The following is a 24,075-nucleotide window of genomic DNA, read 5'->3' on the forward strand; positions in this document are numbered from 1 at the left end:
GTACAGGTTTGGAGGTTAATTGGCTTTGGTAAAGCTTGTAAAATGTCCCTATCGTGTAGGATAGTGCAGTGTACGGTGATCGCTGATCGCTGCTGACTTGATAGGCTTGTTTCTGTATAATATCTTTCAACTAAACTTGCAAAGCTTTTTTACTAGAGATTAACCTTTCCCTCAACCTCTCCCCTTCCCAATACTACCCGTCGCCCCTTTCACAATGGATCCTCAAACTTGCAAAAACATGTTGGAACTGCTCAATGTTGCTGTTTCTCTGAATTTACAAAAGCAAACAAACACATCTGATTGTGCAATTCACGAAATGAAGAAAAATCATTTTTTCTTCTGGAATAAAAGAATAAATGAGATTCTGCATTTGCTAAGTCATCAACACAGCCACATGACACTTGGCAGCAAGTCCCAACACTTCACCCAAGCAGTGGAATATAATAGGTGCCTGTTGTAGCAGGCATGGCATTATAATTGTTCGTTTGCTCATATCTTCAATGCACTGATAACTTTTTCCAAGTAACATAAATCGTATGAAGTAATGAACTAACAATCAGCACAACTCTCTTAGTCACAGTTCCCCCCTCCCCATTTCTTTCTTCCGCTCTTTACATCTCGCTCTCCACGTCCTGAGTCATATGAATTAATGAACATTGACAACTTTTTTGGAATGCTGCCAAGATAGCATTAGGCATCTAGATCTAGAGTACGGTTATGGTGGTCCAGCATTGAATATCATCATATCAAATGATCCAACTCTCAACAAACTCACTGGTTTCAGTGGGAAATCAGGAACAAGGAGTTTGGCTCATTTTTCCCATGTTATGCAGAGGGATTACAAACCAATAATGACAGCCCTGGTATTGCAACCTCTGAACAATCGGACTTTACCGATTTGGGCTTGGAACTATTCTCATGTATGAAGATCCTTGGAAGGATAAGTGTAACACAAACTATATAAATGGAAATGGAATTTGCAAAACGTAATTGGAGAAATTGTTGGCATAGAATTGTGCGTAAAGTTTTAATATTCCCGCAGTGAGTATGTACAAGTTGTTGATCCGTGGTTCTATCTGGATTGTCCCTATGGACACAGCTTTAGACTTCAGACCTAATTGACAGATTAAATGATAGACTGAAAGGTACAGCATGGAAACAGGTCCTTTGGCTCATCAAGTCCATGCTGACCATCAATAACACTAGTTTTATGTTATTCCACTTTCGCATCCACTCCGTACAGATTTGGAGCAATTTTCAGATGCCTATTAAGCTACAAATCCACACGTCTTTGGGATGTTTAGTTTAGTTTATTGCCACGTGTACCGAGATACAGTGAAAAGCTTTTGTTGCATGCTAACCAGTCAGCAGAAAGACAAAACATGATTACAATCGAGCCATTTACAGTGTATAGATACATGAGAAGGGAATAACGTTTAGTGCAAGGTAAAGCTGTGCTGAACTACTATCTACCTCAATGTGACCCTCGGACTATCCTTGATCGGACTTTGCTGGTAGTTCAGCACTGCTCTATGGTTGTGGTAGGATGATTCAATTGCCTGATATCAGCTGGGAAGAAACTGTCCCTGAATCTGGAGGTGTGCATTTTCACACTTCTATACCTTTTGCCTGATGGGAGAGGAGAGAAGAGGGAGTGGTGAGGGTGCAACTTGTCCTTGATTATGCTGCTGGCCTTGCCGAGGCAGTGTAAGGTATAAATGGAAACAATAGAAGGGAGGTTGGTTTATGTGATGGTCTGGGCTGTGTCCACAATTTGCTGCAATTGTTTGCGCTCTTGGATGGAACTGTTCCCAAACCAAACTGTGATGCATCCTGATTAAATGCTTTCTATGGTGTATCCGTAGAAGTCGGTGAGAGTTGTAGGGGACATGCCAAACTTCCTAAGCCTTTAAGGAAGTAGAGGTGTTGGTGTGCTTTCTAGGACGTTGCTTCAATATGGGTGGTCCAGAAGAACTTATTGGTGATATTGACTCCTATGAATTTGAAGTTTTCAACCATTTCTATTTTGGCTCCGTCAATGCAAACTGGGGTGTGTGTTTCCTGAAGTCGATCACTATCTCCTTTATCTTGCTGACATTGAGAGAAAGGTTATTATCTCGTCACAAGGACACAAGGTTCTCGATCTCCTTCCTGTACTCCATCTCAAAATTATTTGACATCCGTCCCACAATGGTGATGGTGTCGAATTTGAAAATTGAATTAGATTTGTACATGGCTGTGCAGTTGTGGGTGTACAAGGAGTAAAGAAGGGGGCTGAGGACATGGTGGCGGAAACTGGAGTATCCAGATGAAACCCATGCGTTCACGGGGAGAAAATTAAACCTGCAAACTCCACACAGACAGCACCCATGGTCTGGTTCAAATCTGGGTCACTGTCGCTATGAGGCAGCTGCTCTACCAGCTGCGCCACTGTGTTGCCCCAATTTTTATGGAGGTGTGGCTGGCAGAGGCCTGCAGTTTGAATGTGGAACCTGGAGCAGTATCTTCTACACTAGGCTACCAGAGAGTCATACAGCCATTCTGCCCAACTCAGCCATGACCACCATATAGCTGCCAGCTGTGTTTAAGGTGATGAAATGTAATCTAGTGGGTTTCCTAACAAACCCTTCATTGGAAAATGTTAAGGAACAAAGTTTTATTTCAGGGAAGAGCCTTGGTGCCTTTTTGTTTTGCCCACATCAATATAGTAGACCTTGTAATTCCAGACAGTAATGGACTTGTGTGATTTTATTTACATGGCAGTCTTGGTGGCTGAGAAGGCTCAGGAAGCAGGCGTTGCTTGGTTAAATACCTATGACAAAGAATGGAGAATGTCCTTGGATCATTAATGGCAGTTTTATTAAAACGTTTCCTTGCTTTTTCAATTACAGGCCAGAATTGAGTTCATGGCACCCGAGTCAACACCTACTTCCAATGGTGTACAACAGGCAGAGGATAAAACGTCCTGGAATCCCACAACAGGTTAGTGCTATTCATAGTGTCATGGAGCCACACGGCATGGAAACAGGGCCGTGTGTGTAGGAAGGAACTGCAGATGCTGATTTAAACTGAAGATAGACACAAAAAGCTGGAGTAACTCAGTGGGTCAGATGGCATCTCTGGAGAGAAGGAATAGGTGACGTTTTGGGTCATGACCCCGCTCGAAGGGTCTCGACCTGAAACGTCACCTTTTCCATTTTGCCAGAGATGCCGTCTGACCCATTGAGTTACTCCAGCTTTTTGTGTCGATCTATGGAAACAGGGCCCTTGGCCCAACTTGTCCATACTGTCCAAAATGTCCCATCTAAGCTAGTCCCATTTGCTTGTATTTGGCCCATATCCCTCTAAACCTTTCCTATCCACGTACCTATCCATTTGTCTTTTGAATACTATTATAGTACCTGCCTCAACTACCTCCTCTGGCAGCCCATTCCATTTGCCCAACATCTTCTGAGTGAAATTGTCCCTCAGGTCCCTTTTAAATCTTGCCCTTCTCACCTATTTGATTTTGACCCCCCTATCCTGGGTGCAAATAAAACTGCATTCATCCTATCAATTCCCTTCAATTCAATTAGTACTATTCAACTATGGGAATAAGTTGGTGGAAGGGATTGGAACTGAGGAAGAGGAAAAGGCAGCAATAAGAGGAAATTAAAGTCGCCATATTTGATCTCATTGTGCTTTGAATAAGAAAAATAAAATAATCCAATCTAGACATTGAATGAGAAGAGTGTGCATTTGATGATGTCAAGAGTATTTAATTGTCATAGATACCAAAAACGGAGCAATGAAATTCGTACTTACAGCAGCATTACAGGTCTGTGCGCGCAGTACTCGTAACACAGTAAACAAAAAAGAAAGTTCAATAAATTACAAAAATATATATATTGGTGGAAAACAAAAGAACAAAGTTCCTATTGCAACCAAGACAGTTCGTAGTTTAGTTGGTGTTTGTTGTACTCAAGAGCCTGATGGTTGTTGGGAAGAAGCCGTTCCTGCAGCTGGAAGTCACAGTTTTCAGACTCCTACACCTTCTTCCTGATGGCAGGAGTGAAATGAGAGCATGGCCAGTGTGGTGTGGGTCTCTGATGATACAGGCCGGCGTTTTGAGGCAGATTCTCCTATAGATCCCTTTGATGGTGCGAAGGTCAGTACCTGTTATGGACCGGGCAATGTCCACCACTTTTTGTAATCGTCATTCCTGCGCACTCGATTTACTGAACCAGACACAATGTAACCAGTCACTATGCCCCCTTACATGAATAATACTGAGTGTGGCGGCAAAAAACAATGTCAAGTGTCAAAGCTGAAGTAAACCACATTGCTACAGAGGGATACATCCCTGGGAATAACAATTTCTCTCTGTATTTGGACTATGATACAGGCACTGATTGTGTCAATAAACCCTAACTGAGCTGTTTTCTTGGTTTCAGAAATTGTTTTTGTGTTTACTTGTGTTAAAATTTGACCGGCACATAATACATATACTGCCACTTACTAGAGAGACAGGAGCCATGTTAAAGCTAGATGAGTACATTCTGGAAAGTAATCACTCCTTTGCAGCTTCTGTTGTTATAGAAATGAGTTCAGGTGGGTGAAATTTCAAAACATTGAGTGGAGGTGAGAGGCAATTGCAAAAACTGAGAGAGGAGGAAGAATATGAGGATATTGGGGGTAAAAGTGAGGTGCCGGAAGACTAAAGGGTAGATAATGCAGTGTTGTTCTTTATTTAAGAAGGACAGCACAAAAAACACAGGGAATTATAGAACAGACATACCACATCTGTGGTAGGTATGCTACTGGAAGGGAAGCTGAGGGATAAGATAAAAATGCATTTGGAAAGGTAGAGAGAGGTTAATTAGGGATAGTCAGGCAAGTTTTGTGTTTGGTAGATCGTGTCTTGTGAAATTGCTTGAGTTTTTTGAAGAAGTAAACAAGAAGGTAGATGAGGGTTGGGCATTATAGATAGCCTGTATTGATCTCCGCAAGGCCTTTGATAAGGTTCCACATGGTAGGCTACACTGGAAGGTTAAATTGCATGGGATTCAGGGAATGCTAGCATATTGGATATGTAATTGGCTTGATGGTTGAAGCTGAGGGTGATGGTGGAAGATTGTTACTTGGACTGATGGCCAGTCTCTGAAAAGTTTATGTAATTAGTCATTCGTGTTGACAATTTACCAAGCACAACTAACAACAAATACACTACCTACTCAGCCTAGTAAATAAATAAAACTTCTTGGGGGAAAATAGTACTTTGTAACTTATTTGTTAATGTATTTGAAAATCAAATTGTACCATATTATTTAAATAACAAATGAGAAAACAGACTTGTTTCCTTCAATTGTTTAGTTTCATAATCCCACACATTGCATTCAACTTCCTATTTGGCTTGTTCCCAGTATATCCCATACTCTTTGCATAGATTCAGGCAATAACATGTCAGGATTATACTATTGGCAGTTGATTATTGTTACACCGTGGTGGCACAGTGATACAGCTGGAAGAGCTGCTGTCTCACAGCACCAGAGGCCTGGGTTCGATCCTGACCTCGGATGCTGTCAGTGTGGAGTTTGCACATTCTTCCAGTCACTGCATGGGTATGTTTCAGGCAATCTGAGTTCTCAAGTTATAGGAGTAGAATTAGGACATTCTGCCTATCGAGTCTACTCCACCATTCAACCATGGCTGATCTCTGCCTCCCAATCCCATTTTCCTGCCTTCTCCCTATAATCCTTGACACCCGTTCTAATCAAGAATTTGTTTATCTCTGCCTTAAAAATATCCACTGACTTGGCCACAGCCCTCTGTGGCAATGAGTTGCATAGATTAACTACCCTCTGACTAAAGAAGTTCCTCCTCACCTCCTTTCTAAAAGAGCGCCCTTTAATTCTGAGGCTATGACCTCTGGTCCCAGACTCATTCACCAGTGGAAACATCCTTTCCATATCCACTCTATGCCTTTCATTATTCTGGAACTTTCAATGAGGTTCCCACCTCAACCTTCTAAACTCCAGCGAGTTAGATAGAGCACTTAAAGATAGCGTAGTCAGGGGAGAAGGCAGGAACGGGGTACTGATTGTGGATGATCAGCCATGATCACAGTGCATGGCGGGGCTGGCTCAAAGGGCTGAATGGCCTACTCCACCTATTGTCTATAACTATTGAGTAGAGGCCCAATGCTGTCAAACGCTCATCACATGCTAACCCACTCATTCCTGGAATCATTCTAGTAAACCTCCTTTGGGTCTTCTCCAGAGCCAGCACACCCTTCCTCAGATATGAGGCCTAAATTTGCTCACAGTACTCCAAATGCGGCCTGACCAGCACTTTATAGAGCCTCAGCATTACACTCACATCCTAAAGATGTGATTTCCTCCCACTTCCCAAAGATGTGCGGATTTGTAGGTTAATTGGCCTCTGTAAATTGCCCTTGGTGTGCAAGGAATGGATGAAAACATGGGATCATCTAGAACTAGTGTGAATGGGTGATCAGTGATTGGAATCCGTGATTGGAGTAAATGATCATGACTGAAGAAGGGTCTCGACCCAAAGTGTCACCTATTCCTTTTTTCCAGAGATGCTGTCTGACCGGCTGGGTTACTCCAGCTTTTTGTGTCTATCTTTGGCTTAAGTGAATCAAACACCAAATTAAATTTGTTTCAACAGTGTATGTAATTGTTGAGCAGTACAAAGTAGGAATGGCCCGGGTTTAATTACATACTGTATCTCTGCTTGGGTAACAGTAAAGGAACTGATTTTAATGCAACAAGCAAAACATGACCAGTAATCCCTTTGTTCCCGATTAATATCCAGTAATCTATGTTTGTATTTGCTGAAGATGGACTTGTAATTGTAATTAATTTAATAGCCAAGTGTGTAAAAACATACAAGGAATTAGATTTGCTATACAGTCATACAAAAAAAAAGCAACAAGACACACAACTACATAAAAATTAACATAAACATCCACCACCACGCACTGTGATGGAAGGCCATAATGTAATATCTTCTTCCTTCGTTTTTCTCCCGCGGTCGGGGCAGTCGAACCATCCGCAGTCGGGGTGATCAAAGCTATTGCGGCTTGGAGCTCCCGAAGTCGATACCTAACCAAGTGATCGCGAGCTCCATGATGTCAAGTCCACAGGTTGTTGCGGTTGGAGCTCCTGAAGTCGATCCCCGGAGAAGGGGCTGCCAGCTCCACGATGTTAGGCCACAGTATGGACTGATATGATATGGAAAAAGTTGCATCTCTGTCGAGGAATCAGGTTTTAAAAAGTTTCACGCACCCCCCACATAATACAAAACTAAAGATACAATAAAACATACATTTAATAACTGTCTAAAAACAACAAAAGAAGAAAAGGATGAGACAGACGGTTAGCGAGGCTGCCATCGTACGGTGGATTTGGGCTCAGCTATACCATTACATTAATTTTTGCAGAATGGTAGCTTTGCTTTTGTTTCCAAATACTGTAACTGCCTTGCTAGATTCTTGAGAATTATAATTGAGGGATGAGGAATGTCAAATTGTATGTCAGGCAGATAAGATAGTTGAATTCATGTGCCAATACAGAGCAAGTAGCTGGTGGAAGAGTGTAGACGTTGGACTTTACAGATACAGTGTGGAAACAGGCCCTCCAGCCCACTGATTCCAGTGTTCAGATTCAGATTCAATTTAATTGTCATTGTCAGTGTACAGTACAGAGACAACGAAATGCAGTGTTATTGGGGATATAGCGAGTTATAGGGAAAAAATAGCAATACTAACAGTTTGTATTGAGGAAATGGAATTAATAATTCTGTGTATGTCAAATAAGCATTTATTAAAATAAGTTGCCCATTGAGCTTATTTTATTGATCTTTCCTTTCTAAGGATATGTTGTAATGTCGAAAAAAAATATTTTAGAATTTGTCTGCAAAGTTGCTACTTACTTTCTTGGAATTTGGAGATTGACTAGTTTAAGGGACATCATCATTAATTAAAATATATTGCAGAGAGCTAAGAGTTGTAGTAATCAATAGCCTGATTACTCTTCATTTAAAGCAACATATGGATGGAATTGATGAAGTCAGCATTATTCAGCTATAAACTCTATAAATTGGAAAGCCTTTTTTAAACTTGGAACTGAAATGGGTCTTTAATATGTTTGTGTTAATGGGAGTCATTTTCAGCTCTGGGGCAGTAAACATATGGGTGGATTGTCTGTTACAGAAGTCACATTTTACGCAATCGCCAATTTATTGTGCTTTCAATGATGAATGGAGTTTAATCTCAGAACATCTAATCTTGTTGAATTGGGCATCAGACCCTTAATCTAGACTGGGTAACCGATAGCACCTGCCAAACTTGTGATCTCTAGCACTGAGATCACAAGGGTAGCAAGTCACAAAAGTAGCTTATTACCACCTTTCAAGAGCGATCAACTGTGACTAGTATGGCCCCGACCACAGGTGGACAAGGACGAGGCCTGACTGAACTTTGTGCCTTCCACCACAGTGAAGAATGCTGTGGTGGATGTTTGTGTTAAATCTTATTGTATATTGTGTGTTCTTTTTTAATTGTACCGCTGCTGGCAAAATTATTTCATAGAAACATAGAAACATAGCAATTAGGTGCAGGAGTAGGCCATTCGGCCCTTCGAGCCTGCACCGCCATTCAATATGATCATGGCTGATCATCCAACTCAGTATCCCATACCTGCCTTCTCTCCATACCCCCTAATCCCCTTAGCCACAAGGGCCACATCTAACTCCCTCTTAAAATAGCCAATGAACTGGCCTCAACTACCCTCTGTGGCAGAGAGTTCCAGAGATTCACCACTCTCTGTGTGAAAAAAGTTCTTCTCATCTCGGTTTTAAAGGATTTCCCCATTATCCTTAAAACATTTCACTGCACCTTTGGGTGTATGTGACGAATAAAACTGACTTTGATTTTGAAATGCTGGTAATGAATGAATGAATCAATCAATCAATAAATCAATGAATGATAGAGCTCTTATCAGGGGATATGGGGAGAAGGCAGGAACGGGATACTGATTGTGGATGATCAGCCATGATCACAGTGAATGGCGGTGCTGGCTTGAAGGGCCGAATGGCCTACTCCTGCACCTGTTGTCTAATGTCTATTGAGTGAATAAGTTTATTGGCCAAGTATGTACACATACAAGGAATTTGCCTTGGTGCTCCGCTTGCAAGTAACAACACGACATATAGTAACAATTAAGAATAAAACATAAAACATTAATAATAAAACATTAGAGCTTAAACATGTGAATGAAATAAAATAGTACCCTCGCAAATACATTCAAAAATAGAAATTTGTCCAAGGTAATTTAGCGATTAGAATGGAAAGAGATTACAAGAGAACCTTCAAATATGACCTACCATCCTGTTTCCACGCCATAGCCTCTTCCTGCCCATCAAACTAACCTTGGTGCACAAGTGGAGATTGTTCAAGAACAGGATGGGAATTATTCTCAACATTGCACAGCAGAACAAAATGTTCAGGTTTTCATCAGATAGAGATCCATCTGGTCACTTGAGATTAACAACTGTTACTTTCTGGAGGTCATGGAATACAGATCCTCCTCAGGTTACACAAGGTTCCTCTGAGCTCTCCTTAACCCAGACCGTTTTCAAGTGGGAAAGGTGCTGCAAACGGAGTTCCAAGGCTGTAGATGATGCTTGCAGCACCGTAGCAGCCAGCAAATCCATCCTGCTGTTCTCCCAAACACTCACTTGTATGTACGGGGCTGTACATAAATCAGGCATTTGTAATCTGGGGAGGACCTAGACTTTTCCAATACGTCTCTTTGCCAAAGATTTTAGAGCGGCACATTAGCACACCTGGTAGAGTGTACTCCGCCTCACTGAGCCCGAGACCCTGAGACAGCAATCCGGACCCAATCTCACCTTCTATAATATACTAGAAGTATATAACCCCCTGCACTGGTATAACACGTGTTCATTGCTTTATAATGTATCCTGGGGTCTTTCTGTGAGAGACACATTTGTAATGCGATCTGCTCCCACTAGGAGCTGTGCAGGGACACCCATTTCAAATGGAGCTCTTGTAAGTAATAGGATGCATGGAATTTTATCACGTGTCTTATCTGGGTTTGTTGTTCAATGCAGAGTTTCTTGATTAGTAAGGGTGTCGGGAGTTATGGGAAGAAGGCAGGAGAATGGGGTTTAGAGGGAAAGATTGATCAGTCATGATTGAATGGTGGAGTAGACCTGATGGGCCGAATGATCTACTTCTATTCCTAGAACTTATGAAGTTATGAGTTAAACGATTATCTTGCATAATTTTGTTACTTGACATGGTATCTTTGTCCCGAAGAGAACAACCTTGGGAGCCAAGAAAGAAAAGTACTATCCAAATTATAAGCACAAAAGGACAAAATGCTGGAGTAGCTCAGCAGGTCAAGCAGCATATGTGGAGAACATTGATAGACAATGTTTATGTCAAGACCCTTCTTCAAGGTCTGAAGAAGTGGCTCGACCCGGAACATCACCCATCCATGTTCTCCAGAGATGGTGCCTGACCTGCTGAGTTCCTCCAGAACTCTGTCCTTTTGTTTATTCATAAGATCATATGTGATAGTAGAATTAGGCCATTCAGCCCATCATGTCTAATCTGCCATTCAATCATGGCTGATCTATCTCTCTTTCCTAACCCTATTCTCCTGCCTTCTCCCCATAACCTCTGACCGATAGTAATCAAGACTTTGATCCAACCCGTATTAAGCAACATCTGCACATCCTTTGTTTCTACAAATTATAAGCACCTTTATTGTGATCACCCCGATCTATAAGTAAATGTGTTTCCATTGTATGCTCTCTCAACTTACTCAATCTCGGGAAGTAAATCACAGTGGGTAAAGGCCCACACATTGGCACTATTCAATATCTTGCTATTCACGACAGATGAAATATTTAACTGCAAAAGTACATCATGGGGATTGATCTGCTAGCATGTGTGTTTTTTGGTCTGATTTTTGCATTAGAAAATATAAAAAATGATGCAATCGAAAGCCAGCAAAGCAACGCTGAAATCACAGAAGACCTGACCTGGGATATCCCCTACTCCGAGTCTCTGATGCCAGCTCAGAAACTGCAGCGACCCAGAACCAACTGTATAAAGCGGCCCAACAACACAACGTTACCGGTTAGTGCAGAGACTGATTGAACTTCAATCATTTCATCACATATACTTACCTGGCAGGGGAGAGACTGTGCTCAAAAATACGAGGCTATCCCCTTGCACTTCCGATGCCAATGATGTCTCCAAATGCGAGATACCCGACAGCAAAACTCGTGGTACTGAGGGAATTGCTATTAATTTAGCAACACAGTAGCGCAGATGGTAGAGCTGCTGCCTCACGGCGCCACAGACCCAGGTTAAATCCTAATCTCAGGTGCTGTCTGTGTGGAGTTAGCACGTTCTCCCAGTGGTCACGTGGGTTTCCACCAGGGTCTCCGGTTTGCTCCCACATCTCAAAGATGTGTGGATTTGTAGGTCAATTGGCCTCTGTAAATTGCCCCTAATGTGTAGTGAAGTGGATGAGAAAGTGGGATAACATAATTCTAATGTGAACAGGTGATCGATGGTCAGCGTGGACTAAGGACCTGTTCCATGCTGTATCTCTAAACTCAAAACAGATTTTAAGTGCAGGTGTGTTGATTTTCATGATATACGTGAGGCATGTGTGAGCTTAGGCAGTATCTAAAAACCGCTTTAAACATAAGGCCAAATCTTGCTCCTCCTGGGATCTGCAGTACATACGAATACCAAGTATAAACTTGGAGATGGCTCTCTTTTTAGTAAATGTGAACGAATGAAAGATTAATAAATATTTCCCTTCATGAAATTCCCTTCCCATGAATTTTAAATACTGGTTCAGAAGTAACCAAGAAGGAAGGTGTTCCCCAGCTATTTTCCACCCCAGTTTATAAACGGATAGCTGGGTATGATGGCGTCATTTTCAAAGTTTTGCCCGGTCCGCGCACTCGGTCGCCTGGAGCGGCGCCCGATCCAGACGAGCCCCAGGCTACTTCAGGACCTCCAGCCATCGCCTCTGTCCCAACTGGCCAGCGAGCCGTGGGCCCTCTCATCCCCTGGCCCCCTTCAGCGACTCTAAGGTTGAATGCTGTTCTGTCAAGGGAATTGTAGTTTATTGTGTAGAATGTTCACTAATTGCATGGACCTGTTTCAATTTCAGAAATTCACCATCCCAAAAGACAGACTTGGGTTAACGCAGATTGGCGATCTGTCTTGTCAGGATATGAAAAAGATCCATAACCTTGCTCTAATAGAGATAACCACTTTTTATGATGCGCTGGGTTTGGATCTGAAGAGAAGCAGGCTTGTGAGGGTGAAAGCAAAGGGTAAGTTTGCTACGATGCTCCCCTTACTCTTAATAAAGTGAATAAAGACACAAAGTATGTTTAAGATTATAAAGCTCCCGTTCCATTTTGCTTGACTATCGGCCCCTTTGTTGTGTGTTTTCACCCCTTACCCTTCTATATCTCTAGTCTCCCTCTCCCCTGACTCTCAGTCTGAAGAAGGATCTGGACATGAAACGTCACCCATTCCTTCTCTCCGGAGATGCTGCCTGAGCTACTCCAGCATTTATCTAGGGTTTTACCTCAGTGGTACTGAGTGCTGTGTACCAATGAGGTAGCTGAGAAATTGAAGTGAGATTATCAACAGTAGCCCCTGCATAAAGTGGAGACATGAAAAGAGGCTGAAAGGATATCTAAGGACAGGAATGGGACAAGAGCTAAGTTCCCTTGAAGTCCTTACACCTGATAATCTGCTTGCCCCATTATTGTACTTTTGAGTGTCATTGAAGGTTTTGAATGTTTTCATGGTAGTTTTTGCCAAAATAGAACAAATTAAGACGTGCTTTCACGCATAATTTCCCGTGGCTTTAGGATCACAAAGTGCTGTACGGCCGATAACATTTTGAAATGTGTCATTGTGGCGGTATTGGGGTGGATAATCTGCACAGAGCATGCTCCAACAAGCATCTGTTTCTGTGAAGCTAAATTAGGGTTTATTACTGTAGAAACATTAAGTGCCGATGCTGGGTTATACCACAGGTAGACACTAAATGCTGGTGTAACAGCGGGTCAGGCAGCATCTCTGGAGAAAAAGCATGGGTGACGTTTTGTGTTGGGAACCTTCTTCAGATTGAAAGTAAGAGGTGGGGGGAGTCGGCTGAGGGGAAGAAGGAGGAGGGGGGGGGGGGGTGTTAGAGGAAGAGCTGGAGGTCAGAAAAGACCAGAACCAATCGGAGCCAGCAACAAATGACCTCAGGCAGGACGTTGGACAGTAGGTCCATTGTTGGCTAGGGAAGGGGGGATCTGAAGAGAAACAGTGGAGATCTGTAGAACTGGTAAAATAACTAGAGAGGAAGCAGGGGGTAAGGAGGGAGGATGGAGGGGAGTATGAGATGACGTTACTTGTGTTACATCCTCACCTGTGTTGGCCTATTTCCTGCTAGGCTTTGTCCTTTCCCTCCTCTCTTCCAGTTTCTTCCCCCCCCCCCCCCCCCTCCAATTAAGTCTGAAGAAGGATCTCGACCTAAAATGCCACCTATCCACCTACGCCACCTGTCCATGTTCTGAGATGCTGCTTGACCTGCTGAGCTACTCCAGCAGTCTGTGTCTTCTCTAGCCACAAATTTTTTTTTTTAGGAAATGTGGATAGAAGGAATAAAATGAGTTGAAGATACATTAACAAATGCTTCAAATGTGGGCAAATGGGACTAATATTGATATTCTGTGCTATGCAACTCTGTGACTATTCAAAAAACTGATAGATGTTTCAAAGAAATACATTCCTGATTTTTGTTTCAGAAACTGGACTCTTTGGTGTTCCCCTCACTACGTTGCTTGAAAATGATCAAAAGAAAGTTCCAGGAACAAAAATCCCTCTCATCTTTCAAAAGGTAAGTACAATAGTTTGAAGAGAAATGTTGGATTGGATTAACGTGCCCGCGCTAAGTTGGCAGTGTGTGGGGAAGGATAGTGAGGAAGCCCAAAGCCCATCTACCACAAGCATGAAGATAGACACAAAGTACTGGAGTAACTCGGAGGGACATGCAGCATCTCTGGAGAAATAGGATGGGTGATGTTTTGGGCCGGGATCCTTCTTCAGACATGAAGACATGCTGTAGATCACACAAAAACATTGCAATCAATGTTTAGTTTAGTTTAGGGATACCATGTGGATATGACCCACCGAGTCCATGCCGAACATTGATCATCCAAACACTATTATGTTATCCCACTTTCGCATCCTACACACTAGGGGAATTTACAGGAGCCAATTAACCTGCAGACTTGCACGTCTTTGGAACGTGGGAGGAAACCGGAGCACCCGGAGAAAACCCACAGGGAGAAGGTACAAACTCCGAACAGACAGCACCCGTAGTAAGGATCGGTCCAGGGTTCCTGGTGTTGTGAGGCAGCAACTCTACTGCTGCGCCACTGTGCCTTCACAATAAATGCAACGTATGCCTCCTAGTAGCACCAAAGAGAGGATTGATTTTGCTGACTAGGCTTCAGGTTGTGAGTTACTGTCAAAAGTATATTTGTGCGGGTTACAGATAGACTCCCACAGAGAGAAAGTTGCTGGTGAATGTGGTACTTTACTCCCCTCTTGATGATCATCTTGGCTGTGAATCAGCAACCACTTCCTCTGCTCAGCTGGGTCAGTGTGTGGTGGAAAGGGCACAAAAACATTGATGCCTTTGGCAGTAATTCAGTAGGAGTCCACATTTTTTTCTAATGTCATCGGATTCTGTTTAAACATTTAACATTTTGAGTTCCCTTGACTTCAGATTTCAATAGTGCTTTTATTGTCATGTGCAAGCGCACAGTTAAACATCAGTACAATATTCCTGTTTCTAAGCACATCCCTGATTATCAAGTGTACAGAAATAGGCTACTAAGCCCACACGCAAGAAGTGCCATGTTTTAACACTGTTTTCAATGCCCAGTCCACGCTCTGGATCTTATGTTTAGTCTTATCAGAGTCTAACCTGGTGTTCTAGTCATAGCAGATAGTTATTCTGAATGAATCCATCACAAAAGCAAAATTCAGTCACCAAGGTTAAACTGAGACTGCATGTAAGGGAATAGAGTGTTAGATCAGTGTCTATCCACAGGAACAGCAATAAAATGGCAGCCTGTCCATTCTGGACTCCTCTGCAGAAATGTGGTCCTGTTTAATTGAATATAATTGATTTTCAGGAGCAGGGTTCAATGCATTTAATTTCACCTTGCATGAGGTTTGTGAAGGCAACGGGTTTAACGTTAACCTCATCTGTCTTGAACTATGGCTGTTACAAGTTTGAGTGATTTCTCAAACCAGTTCTCTTGGTTGATTGATTAATTGAAAGATACAGCAGAGAAGCAGCCCTTCTGCCCACCGAGTCCACGCCGACCATCGATCATCTGTTCACGCGTCTAGGTTATTCCACTCTCTCATCCACTCCCAACACACAGGGGGCAATTGACAGAATCCAATTAACCTACAAATCTGCACATCTTTGGGATGTGGGAGGAAACCGGAGCACCTGGAGAAAACTCACGCAGTCACAGGGAGAACGTGAAAACTCCAACCAGACAGTTCAGGACAGTCCTCTTAAGTCCTAGATTTAATTGGCTTGAATTTGTTAAATAAGTTTGAATGACAGGCATGGACAACACACATGTTCACTAGACTTCATATCGATGTAACTGACTAGAATCATGCCCACAATGACATTGCCATTGAATGTCTTGGTGCAGAGTTATCTGATCTTTGTTCTTTTTTCATAAAACTGGAAATGATCAGTAAATTTGTCATCATTTTAGGTTAGAGATAATGAGTGTATATTTATTTGAAAAAAGATTCTGAAAATATATGTTCCCCTAGCACATATGATAAGGTTCATAATAAGAAACATAGGTATGAAATTATGCCTCGGAAATTTGAGCACAACAATATCTTTAAAGAGGTGTTAAAGTCAATTGTGAGGAACTGATCTGACAGATGTATTGGCTGTGGTTGGACTCCAGTTGGAATATTCCATTTACTTTTGATTCCCTATCTTGAGAGAGAGATAATGCCTTGGGGAGGATAAGGTGGGGTGCTGAGCATTGTGGGAACAGCGACTCATAAAATTGGTAAGTGGTTGTCTTTGGAATTTGTAAAGAAAATATCCAGTAAAAGCACTTATAAGATTGGTCTCAGCTGGAGAGGTGATTGCCTGTACATTAGCAGTGAATACAGGCTTTAAAGCAATTAAGTCATAAAGCCATTATCCTTGGCTGGATTCCACAGAAGATACACCGCCAGTGGAAAACAGGACATGACCCTAATAATAATTGAGGGTCCTTTCTGTTACATCTATGGCTCCAAGACGGGAGAGATAGCCTTTGGAAAACAGATCACTTGTCTGGAAATCTTTAGGCTAGTAACTTGTTGGGGAGTATCGACATGGCCCTTTTGTGACTTGTAGGTCACGCACTGGTAGTTTTGCTTTGTCTTTTGTCAGAAACACAAGTCTTTCATTCTCTGTGTGAATAAAGAAGTGTTTTATTTCCTTGAATCTTTTGTAAGAATCCAGTTGATGTAGTATCTGACTAATATAAGATCAATATGAAGTATATAAAATCAGTATAAATATAATAAAAAACAATGATATGGTGCTACATTTTTGGGTGATTTTGAACAAAACTAAAGGATGAAAAAATTAAGCTTATTGAAAAATGGGGACTTAACTTTGGATTGTAATATTAGCAATTTTAGTTCTAGATTCGCCGTGTGTTTGATGTGCTAATGCATGGGGAACTCAGTCAGAGCACGAGGTGTTCAATCATGTGTAATGCATTCTCTGTGTTGCATGCTTCAATACCATTTTGGTCATGTTCATGAATAAGGAATCGAAGCATGAATTGCACATTCATTGAGCAACTATCTGCTCGGACTGTGGATGCAATGCTTTTTCTCAATAACTGAGAAAAACCTGGTTTCAGATGTGAGGTGCTCACAGCCAACCTATACATAGAACATAGCACATAGTACAGTGCAAGAATAGGCTCTTTGGGCCACAATGTCTGTGCTGAATATGACGCCCGATTAAACTAATCTCCTCTGCCTGCATGTGATACATATCTCCCCCCCCCCCCCCCCATTCTGTGCATATCCATGTGCCTATCTAAAAGCCACTAAAAATGCCACTATCATAGTTGACTCCACCACCATCCCAGGCAGAGCATTCCAGCATGCACCACACTCTGTGTAAATAACTTGCTCTGTATAATTCCTTTAAATTTTGTCCATCTCACCTTAAAGCCCTCTAGTCTTTGATAGTTCTGCCCTGGGAAGAAAGGTTCTGACTGTCTATCCTATTTATTCCTCTCACAGTTTTAGGTCTCCCCTCAGCCTCAATCCCTGATGCCAACCCCTGCCCCAAGAAAACAATCCAAGTTGGCCAATGGCCACTCCTCGTCGTGGTCGTCCCCTGAGACATCTTCCCATTCTTCTGGGGACTCAAAATGGAACTAGTCCAATGGGTCCCAGTGTACAAGTCCCCAGACAATGGGGGCAATAATGTACCCAACATCGCCTTCATCCTGATGACCACTATTGCATGTACATAGAACAGATTTTCGCTTTTGCCTGAATCAACACGGTGGTGCAGTGGTAGAGTTGCTGCTTTACAGCGCCAGGGACCCAGGTTCAATCCTGACTACAGGTGCCGTCTGTACGGGGTTTGTATGTTCTCACCATGACCTGCATGGATTTTCTCCGAGATAGATCTCTGGTTTCCTCCCACACTCCAAAGACGTACAGGTTTGTAGGTTAATTGGCTTTGGTAAAAATGTAAAAGATTGTCCCCAGTGTGTAGGATAGTATTAATGTGTGGGGATCGCTGGTCAGTGCAAACATGGTGGGTCGAAGGCCTGTTTCACTGCTGTATATCTAAACTAGTATATCTAAACTATCTAAACATGACGAATGGTGCTGCGAATTTGGTTGAGATGTGTTTCATCTGGTTGGAATATTGGAAGTAGATTAAATGTGTAACAATTCCCTGTCCTAGCTTTTGTCAAAAATGGAGGAAACTGGTTTGGATGCTGAAGGAATTCTGCGAGTGCCCGGGTCTGCCTCAAGGGTAAAGGTAAGGAGATGCATCCTGTTTTCCTTTTCGTACTCAGTCTTCAATACTGTGATGACCGAAAGCAACAAGGGGCTGCTGGCAATAAATGATCATTGCTGTCATGTGCTTTTCAACTGTTGAAAGTGTCCCAGGTAGATACTGTTAGAAACTCTTTGTAAAGAGTTAAAAAACATGGATAGGGCAGGTTTGGAAGATATGGACCAAATGCTGACAGGTGGGACAAGTGTAGCTGTGGCATGTTGGCCGGCATTGGCAAGTTGGGCCAAAGGGCCTGTTTCCACACTGTATCACTCTATGACATAATAATAAAATATATAAATGTTATTGAAAGAAAATATTTAGTTAAAACATCTCAGAGCACCAAGAAATAATTCTAAATGTTGAAATCAAGAAAAAGAAATAATCATCAATAAGGGTATTGAGTATAGAAGTTAGGAAGTTATGTTACAGGTGCACAAGATGTTGGTGAGGACACATTTGGAGTTCTTTTCAGTTTTGGGCACCGTGTGATAGGAAGGATGTCAGTAAGCTGAAAAGAATGAGAACATTTACCAGGATATTGCCAGGACTTGAAAGCCTGAGCTATCGGGAGAGTTGGTAGGCTAGGATTTTATTCTTTAGAGGGCAAGAGGCTGAGGGGTGACCTTGTAGAAGTGTAGATGAAGACTCATGCCCATGAAATAGGAAAAACACAAGACAGAAGAAGTTCAAATCCAGGATGAAGAAGGGTCTTGACCCGAAACGTCACCCATTCCTTCGCTCCAGAGATGCTGCCTGTTCCACTGAGTTACTCCAGCTTTTTGTGTCTATCTCCAGGATGATAGTAAACAGAAATAAACAGATATAAAACAAGGAATTAAATAGACCACGCTAAAACTTGAAATTGTAAATCTTCGGATGAAATGCAGGTTTATTGTCAGTTTTCAGGAGAATAATGCAAGAATAATTGGAATATATACTGGAGCAGCTGTTGTAACAGCAAATGCTGGGTTTACTTAAAATTGCGGTGCCTACTTTGATTTCTGCACTGTTTAATTAACCAGTTAACTAAGAAGTGGATTTCGCTGACTATAAAATGACATAGGGTTCACTGACTTGCGTACCCAATCACTATTTGGTACTAGAATGCCTGTTATACCAGATGAGGTGAAATAATAGCAAGATTGTTGAATTGCACAGTTTGCATCAATGTTTCTCATTCTTATCTGTGCTTCTTGTTAAAACAAGGCTGCATGGAGTAGACTGGAAGATACTCACCAGTGACTAATCCTCTGAGCATTTCCTTAGATGTTTGTGTGGTGTCCTCCTGTTGCCTTATATGTACATTGGAAGACTGCAAGTTACATGCGTACCAAACATATTTTCCGAAGAGCTCAAAGAACTGAAGGAATTCAGAAAATTCACATTAGTCCATCGTTGTCTCACATTAAGACATTTGCAAGCTTTGCCTTCTCGTGGGTTTCCAGCCACGTCTCAAGTATCAGAGAGCGATCAGCAGGAACCAAACAGATGGGCAGCATTTAAATTTGGCTGCAGAACCTCATGGAATCCTGGAGGTTTATTTCACGGACGAGGCCATTTGGCCCATTCTGTCATTACTATGTCCCACCTTTGCAGATCCAGATCTTTATTTGCACAACTAGTGACCTTCAGGGGAGGTGGGAAGGATATCTGTTGGAAACGCAGGTTGTAACGCAGGTTTTGATAATGGCCTGAATGGTCAAAAAGACACGGTCTTTCCCTTCAGACCTATATGGTATGAGGAAGAGGGTTTGTCAGGAGCAACATGGATACATATTAAACTTCCTCTCTCACTGTTTCTCTCACATGTTTCCCCAGTCCTGCAAACCATGCCCTGTGCGGTGATTCCAGCAGTCATTGATATCATAGCTCCATAGCTCCTGGTGGTTGTGCCTCAGCCTCACTGCTCCTGGACTGAGACCCAAGAGTTAAAATCTCCTTGACCTTGCACAGCCACAGTCATGATGGAGCATTGCTCACTTTGCACCCATCTATCTGAGTGCCAGTGCAAATTCAAATCAACGTTCACGTTTGATTTGCTTCTGTTTATTGCCAGAAAGAGGTCAATAACTGTTCCCATACAATTCTTATTATTAATTCCAGGGGCAGTCAAACAAAGTGCTTTTACATTTTGGGGGAAATTACTTTCATATTAGTGCCCCCCTTCACCCCCTTTTCATCTTTCCTGCAAAAATCCCAGGAAATTATCTGTTATTCCAACTGAAACATTTTCTATACAGCCTCCTCTACCTCATTCAATTACTTCTTAATCCAGGCCCTTCCATCCTCATCTCACACCCATTCATTGTTACCCTTCTTCCATAGTTTTCCCTCCTCTTCAACCAATGAACCAATCCATTAGATAGACACACCATGCTTTTCGGTGGAGACCTTTCTTCAGACTGAATAACGGTCTTGACCGGAAATGTCACCCATTCCTTCTATCCAGAGATGCTGCCTGTCCCACTGAGTTACTCCAGCATTTTGTGTCATATCTTTGGTGTAAACCAGCTTCTGCAGTTCCTTTTTACATGAACCAATCCATTAACTCCATCATTTGCACCCGTAATCCCTTCCATTCCAGCTCATGAGCAGATGATATTGTCTCCTTTTGAAAGACTACAAATTATGTGGAGCGTAGAGATTTGTGTGTCTGTCTCGGCAAATCATCAGAGGTAGTACATGGGTAGAAAAATACATCTGGAAGGCAATGGAATCTTGGCCATTACTTCATGAGGTTAAGAATTCAAAATCAAGGAGCGATGCCACTGTATTTAACGTATGACATTAAATTTTCATTATTGTATCTCTCGAATAATATGTTGGACTCAAAACAGACACCATAGAGATTCTTGAAAACCTTTCTCCCAGGGTGGAAATGTCAGTCTAGCTAAAAGTGAGTGGCAAAATTTAAAGGAGGTGAGTGGAACAGGTTTTTACCACAGTCAGAGAGTCATAGAGTGACATAGTGTGGAAACATGCCCTTCGGCCCAACTCGCCCACACCGGCCAATAATGTCCCAACTACACTAGTCCCACTTGGCTGCGCTTGGTCCATATCCCTCCAAACCTGTGTTATTCATGTACCTGCCTCAACTGCTCTTAAACAATGGGATAGTCCCAGCCTCAACTACCTCCTCTGGCAGCTTGTTCCATACACCCACCACCCTTTGTGTGAAAAAGTTACCCCTCGGATTCCTATTAAATCTTTTTCCCTTCACCTTGAACCTATGTCCTCTGGCCCTCGATTTCCCTACTCTGGGCAAAAGACCCTGTGCATCTACCTGATCTATTCCTCTCATGATTTTGTACACCTCTATAAGATCTCCCCTCATCCTCCTGTGGTAGTGGGTGCCTGGAATGTTCCCCAAGGGTGATGGTGGAGGAAGATGCGATAATGCCATTCTAGAGACTATTGGATAGGCACATGCATATGCAGGGAACAGAGAGTTATTGATCACATAAACCAGAGGAGTTGAGTTTAATCTGGCAACAAGCTCAGCACAGACATTGTGGATCAAAGAGTCTGTACGTGTGCTGCACCATTTTATGTTCTGTAATACATAGAAAACATAGAAAAACATAGAAAATAGGTGCAGGAGTAGGCCATTTGGCCCTTCGAGCCTGCACCGCATTCAATATGATCATGGCTGATCATCCAAATCAGTATCCTGTATCTTGTATCTGCCCTCTCTCCATACCCCCTGATCCCTTTAGCCACAAGGTCCACATCTAAATCCCTCTTAAATATAGCCAATGAACTGGCCTCAACTACCTTCTATGGCAGAGAATTCCACAGATTCACCACTCTCTGTGTGAAAAATGTTTTTCTCATTTCGGTCCTAAAGGATTTCTCCTTTATCCTTAAACTGTGATCCCTTGTCCTGGACTTCCCCAACATCGGCTACATGTGGTTATAAGAGATAAATGAGCCAAGGCTTCTTAAAATTGGCTTCAATCTAGGAATATCCATGTAGATTTAATGGAGTTCTTAAAAGTTATAAACATATTTGAAGTGATATTTACAGTATATCTAGTTCTTCCAGCAGATAAATCTGAACAAAATTAGAGCTGGGCATTTAGGATTAAAATCAGGAAGCACTTTTGCACACAAAGAATGGTAAGACCACAGAAGCTGAATGGCCGTGCACGGTTCCCATTACCTGGTGTGGTTCCCAGGTCCATCAAAATTACTACCATTCATGTCAAGGGGTTAAAGTTAAGATGAAGGTTATGGAGGAAAAAGATAAATACTTCAATGATTCAATGGTGCTTTGTCACGTACTTAGGTACAGTGAAATTCCTATTTTGCATGCTTTTCAGTAAAGATATTACTATAGGTAGGCACAATCATATTTATGCACAGGAGTTGGAGAATAGTAGATTACACTGAGGCAGTACACAAGTTGCTATATTTCAGGTTCAAGTTCAAAGATGTTAAACGCGTTAGAGTCATAAGGGCCTGTTGTCCCAATGGTTGCAATGGGTTGCAGTTGCAGGGGCTGTGCTGGTCAGGCAATGTTATTGATGGCCTCCACCGCAGCTCAGTTGCTCAGTACTGATGCAGGCTGAGTCTAATCCATGCGCTCGGCCACTTGGAGCGGCCCCGATCTAATCGGCTAATTGATGATCACTTTGAGTAAGGTAAAGAATCTTGGCAAATTTCCTCTGCGTTTAGATTTCTGTCCCACATCCAATTATTCACTTACAATTTCTACTTCACTCCTAATCTATTACTTGCCTCTGCAATCTTTAATGCAATTCCTTTCATAACTGTGGCCAAATTTCTGAAATGCCCATTAGCTGATGAATTCAGAGGTCACTCGAGGACCCTCACTTGAGCCTTATCTTCTTGGCCAATGTTCATTTGTTCATTCTGAATCACCCTGAGCTCCCTCAGTTCACCAGGGACCCACACAACATTCCTACAGTCATCAAATGTTCAGGAGGAATGAACACTAATGTCTTCACCAAAATACTAAATACCAACGTTATTTCACAAATTGCTTCCTGATTAAATATTTAGTGGACTTGACCACTACAGGATTAAATATTTAACTCTGCAAAGGTGGCTAAAAATGAACCATTTAGCATACCCTGTTATTTACTAAATTAATGGCCAACCCTAATGGACTAAAGTGGAATCGCTTTTTTGGAGTTTTCTCTTGAATGGTAAGGATTTTAAGTTATTGAAATATTTATTTTAGGATTACATTGAAGAAAAGCTATTACTGAGAAGATAATTAAGACAAAAATATATTTTGCTTTTATGAGATTTCCTAACAGGAATTTTTTTTCTTAACGTAACAGGGTTTATAAGTGATATTTAAGACTATAAAACATAGAAGCTGAATTAAGTCATTTGGCCCATTGATCTGCCATTCGATCGTGACTGATCTATTTTTACCTCTCAACCCCATTCTCTTGCCTTCTTCTCATAACCATTGACACCCTAACTGATTTTGATTGTGCATGATCAGCCATGATCATATTGAATGGCAGTGCTGGCTCGAAGGGCCGAATGGCCTACTCCTGCACCTATTTTCTATGTTTCTAAATCAAGAACCTATCAATCTCCGCTTTACCCAATGACTTGGCCTCCATGGCCATCTGTGGCAATTAATTCCACAGATTCACCAGCCTCAGGCAAAATAAATTCCTCCTATTTGCAAGTCTTATGAAGGAGGGAAGCTGACAGCAGGGGACTACATATGCATGCAGGTACATTAAAGTAGATGACCATTTATGCTTTCAGGTCCACTGTATGGTAAGATCCTGGCTGCCCTGCATCTCAAGGGAGCAAGGATTATTAAAAGAACCACCCTCTTCTGACTCATTTAAACCAGGGACAGTAATCATTTTAAACTTTA

General features: G+C 42.0%; 1 protein-coding gene across 5 annotated transcripts in view; it reads left to right on the forward strand.

Moving 5' to 3' along the window:
• The window catches only part of arhgap28 (Rho GTPase activating protein 28), a 188,893-nt gene that overhangs the window by 145,018 nt on the left and 19,800 nt on the right, over positions 1-24,075 (forward strand). For all 5 annotated transcript variants that reach the window (XM_055633907.1, XM_055633906.1, XM_055633910.1 and 2 more), the window contains 5 exons: positions 2,892-2,982; positions 11,013-11,173; positions 12,228-12,393; positions 13,870-13,961; positions 18,108-18,185. In XM_055633907.1, coding sequence (XP_055489882.1) covers positions 2,892-2,982; positions 11,013-11,173; positions 12,228-12,393; positions 13,870-13,961; positions 18,108-18,185 — 588 coding nt within the window. The remainder of the gene's footprint in view (positions 1-2,891; positions 2,983-11,012; positions 11,174-12,227; positions 12,394-13,869; positions 13,962-18,107; positions 18,186-24,075) is intronic.

The sequence above is a fragment of the Leucoraja erinacea genome, chromosome 4 (genome assembly GCF_028641065.1).
Source record: "Leucoraja erinacea ecotype New England chromosome 4, Leri_hhj_1, whole genome shotgun sequence".
Taxonomy (NCBI): domain Eukaryota; kingdom Metazoa; phylum Chordata; class Chondrichthyes; order Rajiformes; family Rajidae; genus Leucoraja; species Leucoraja erinaceus.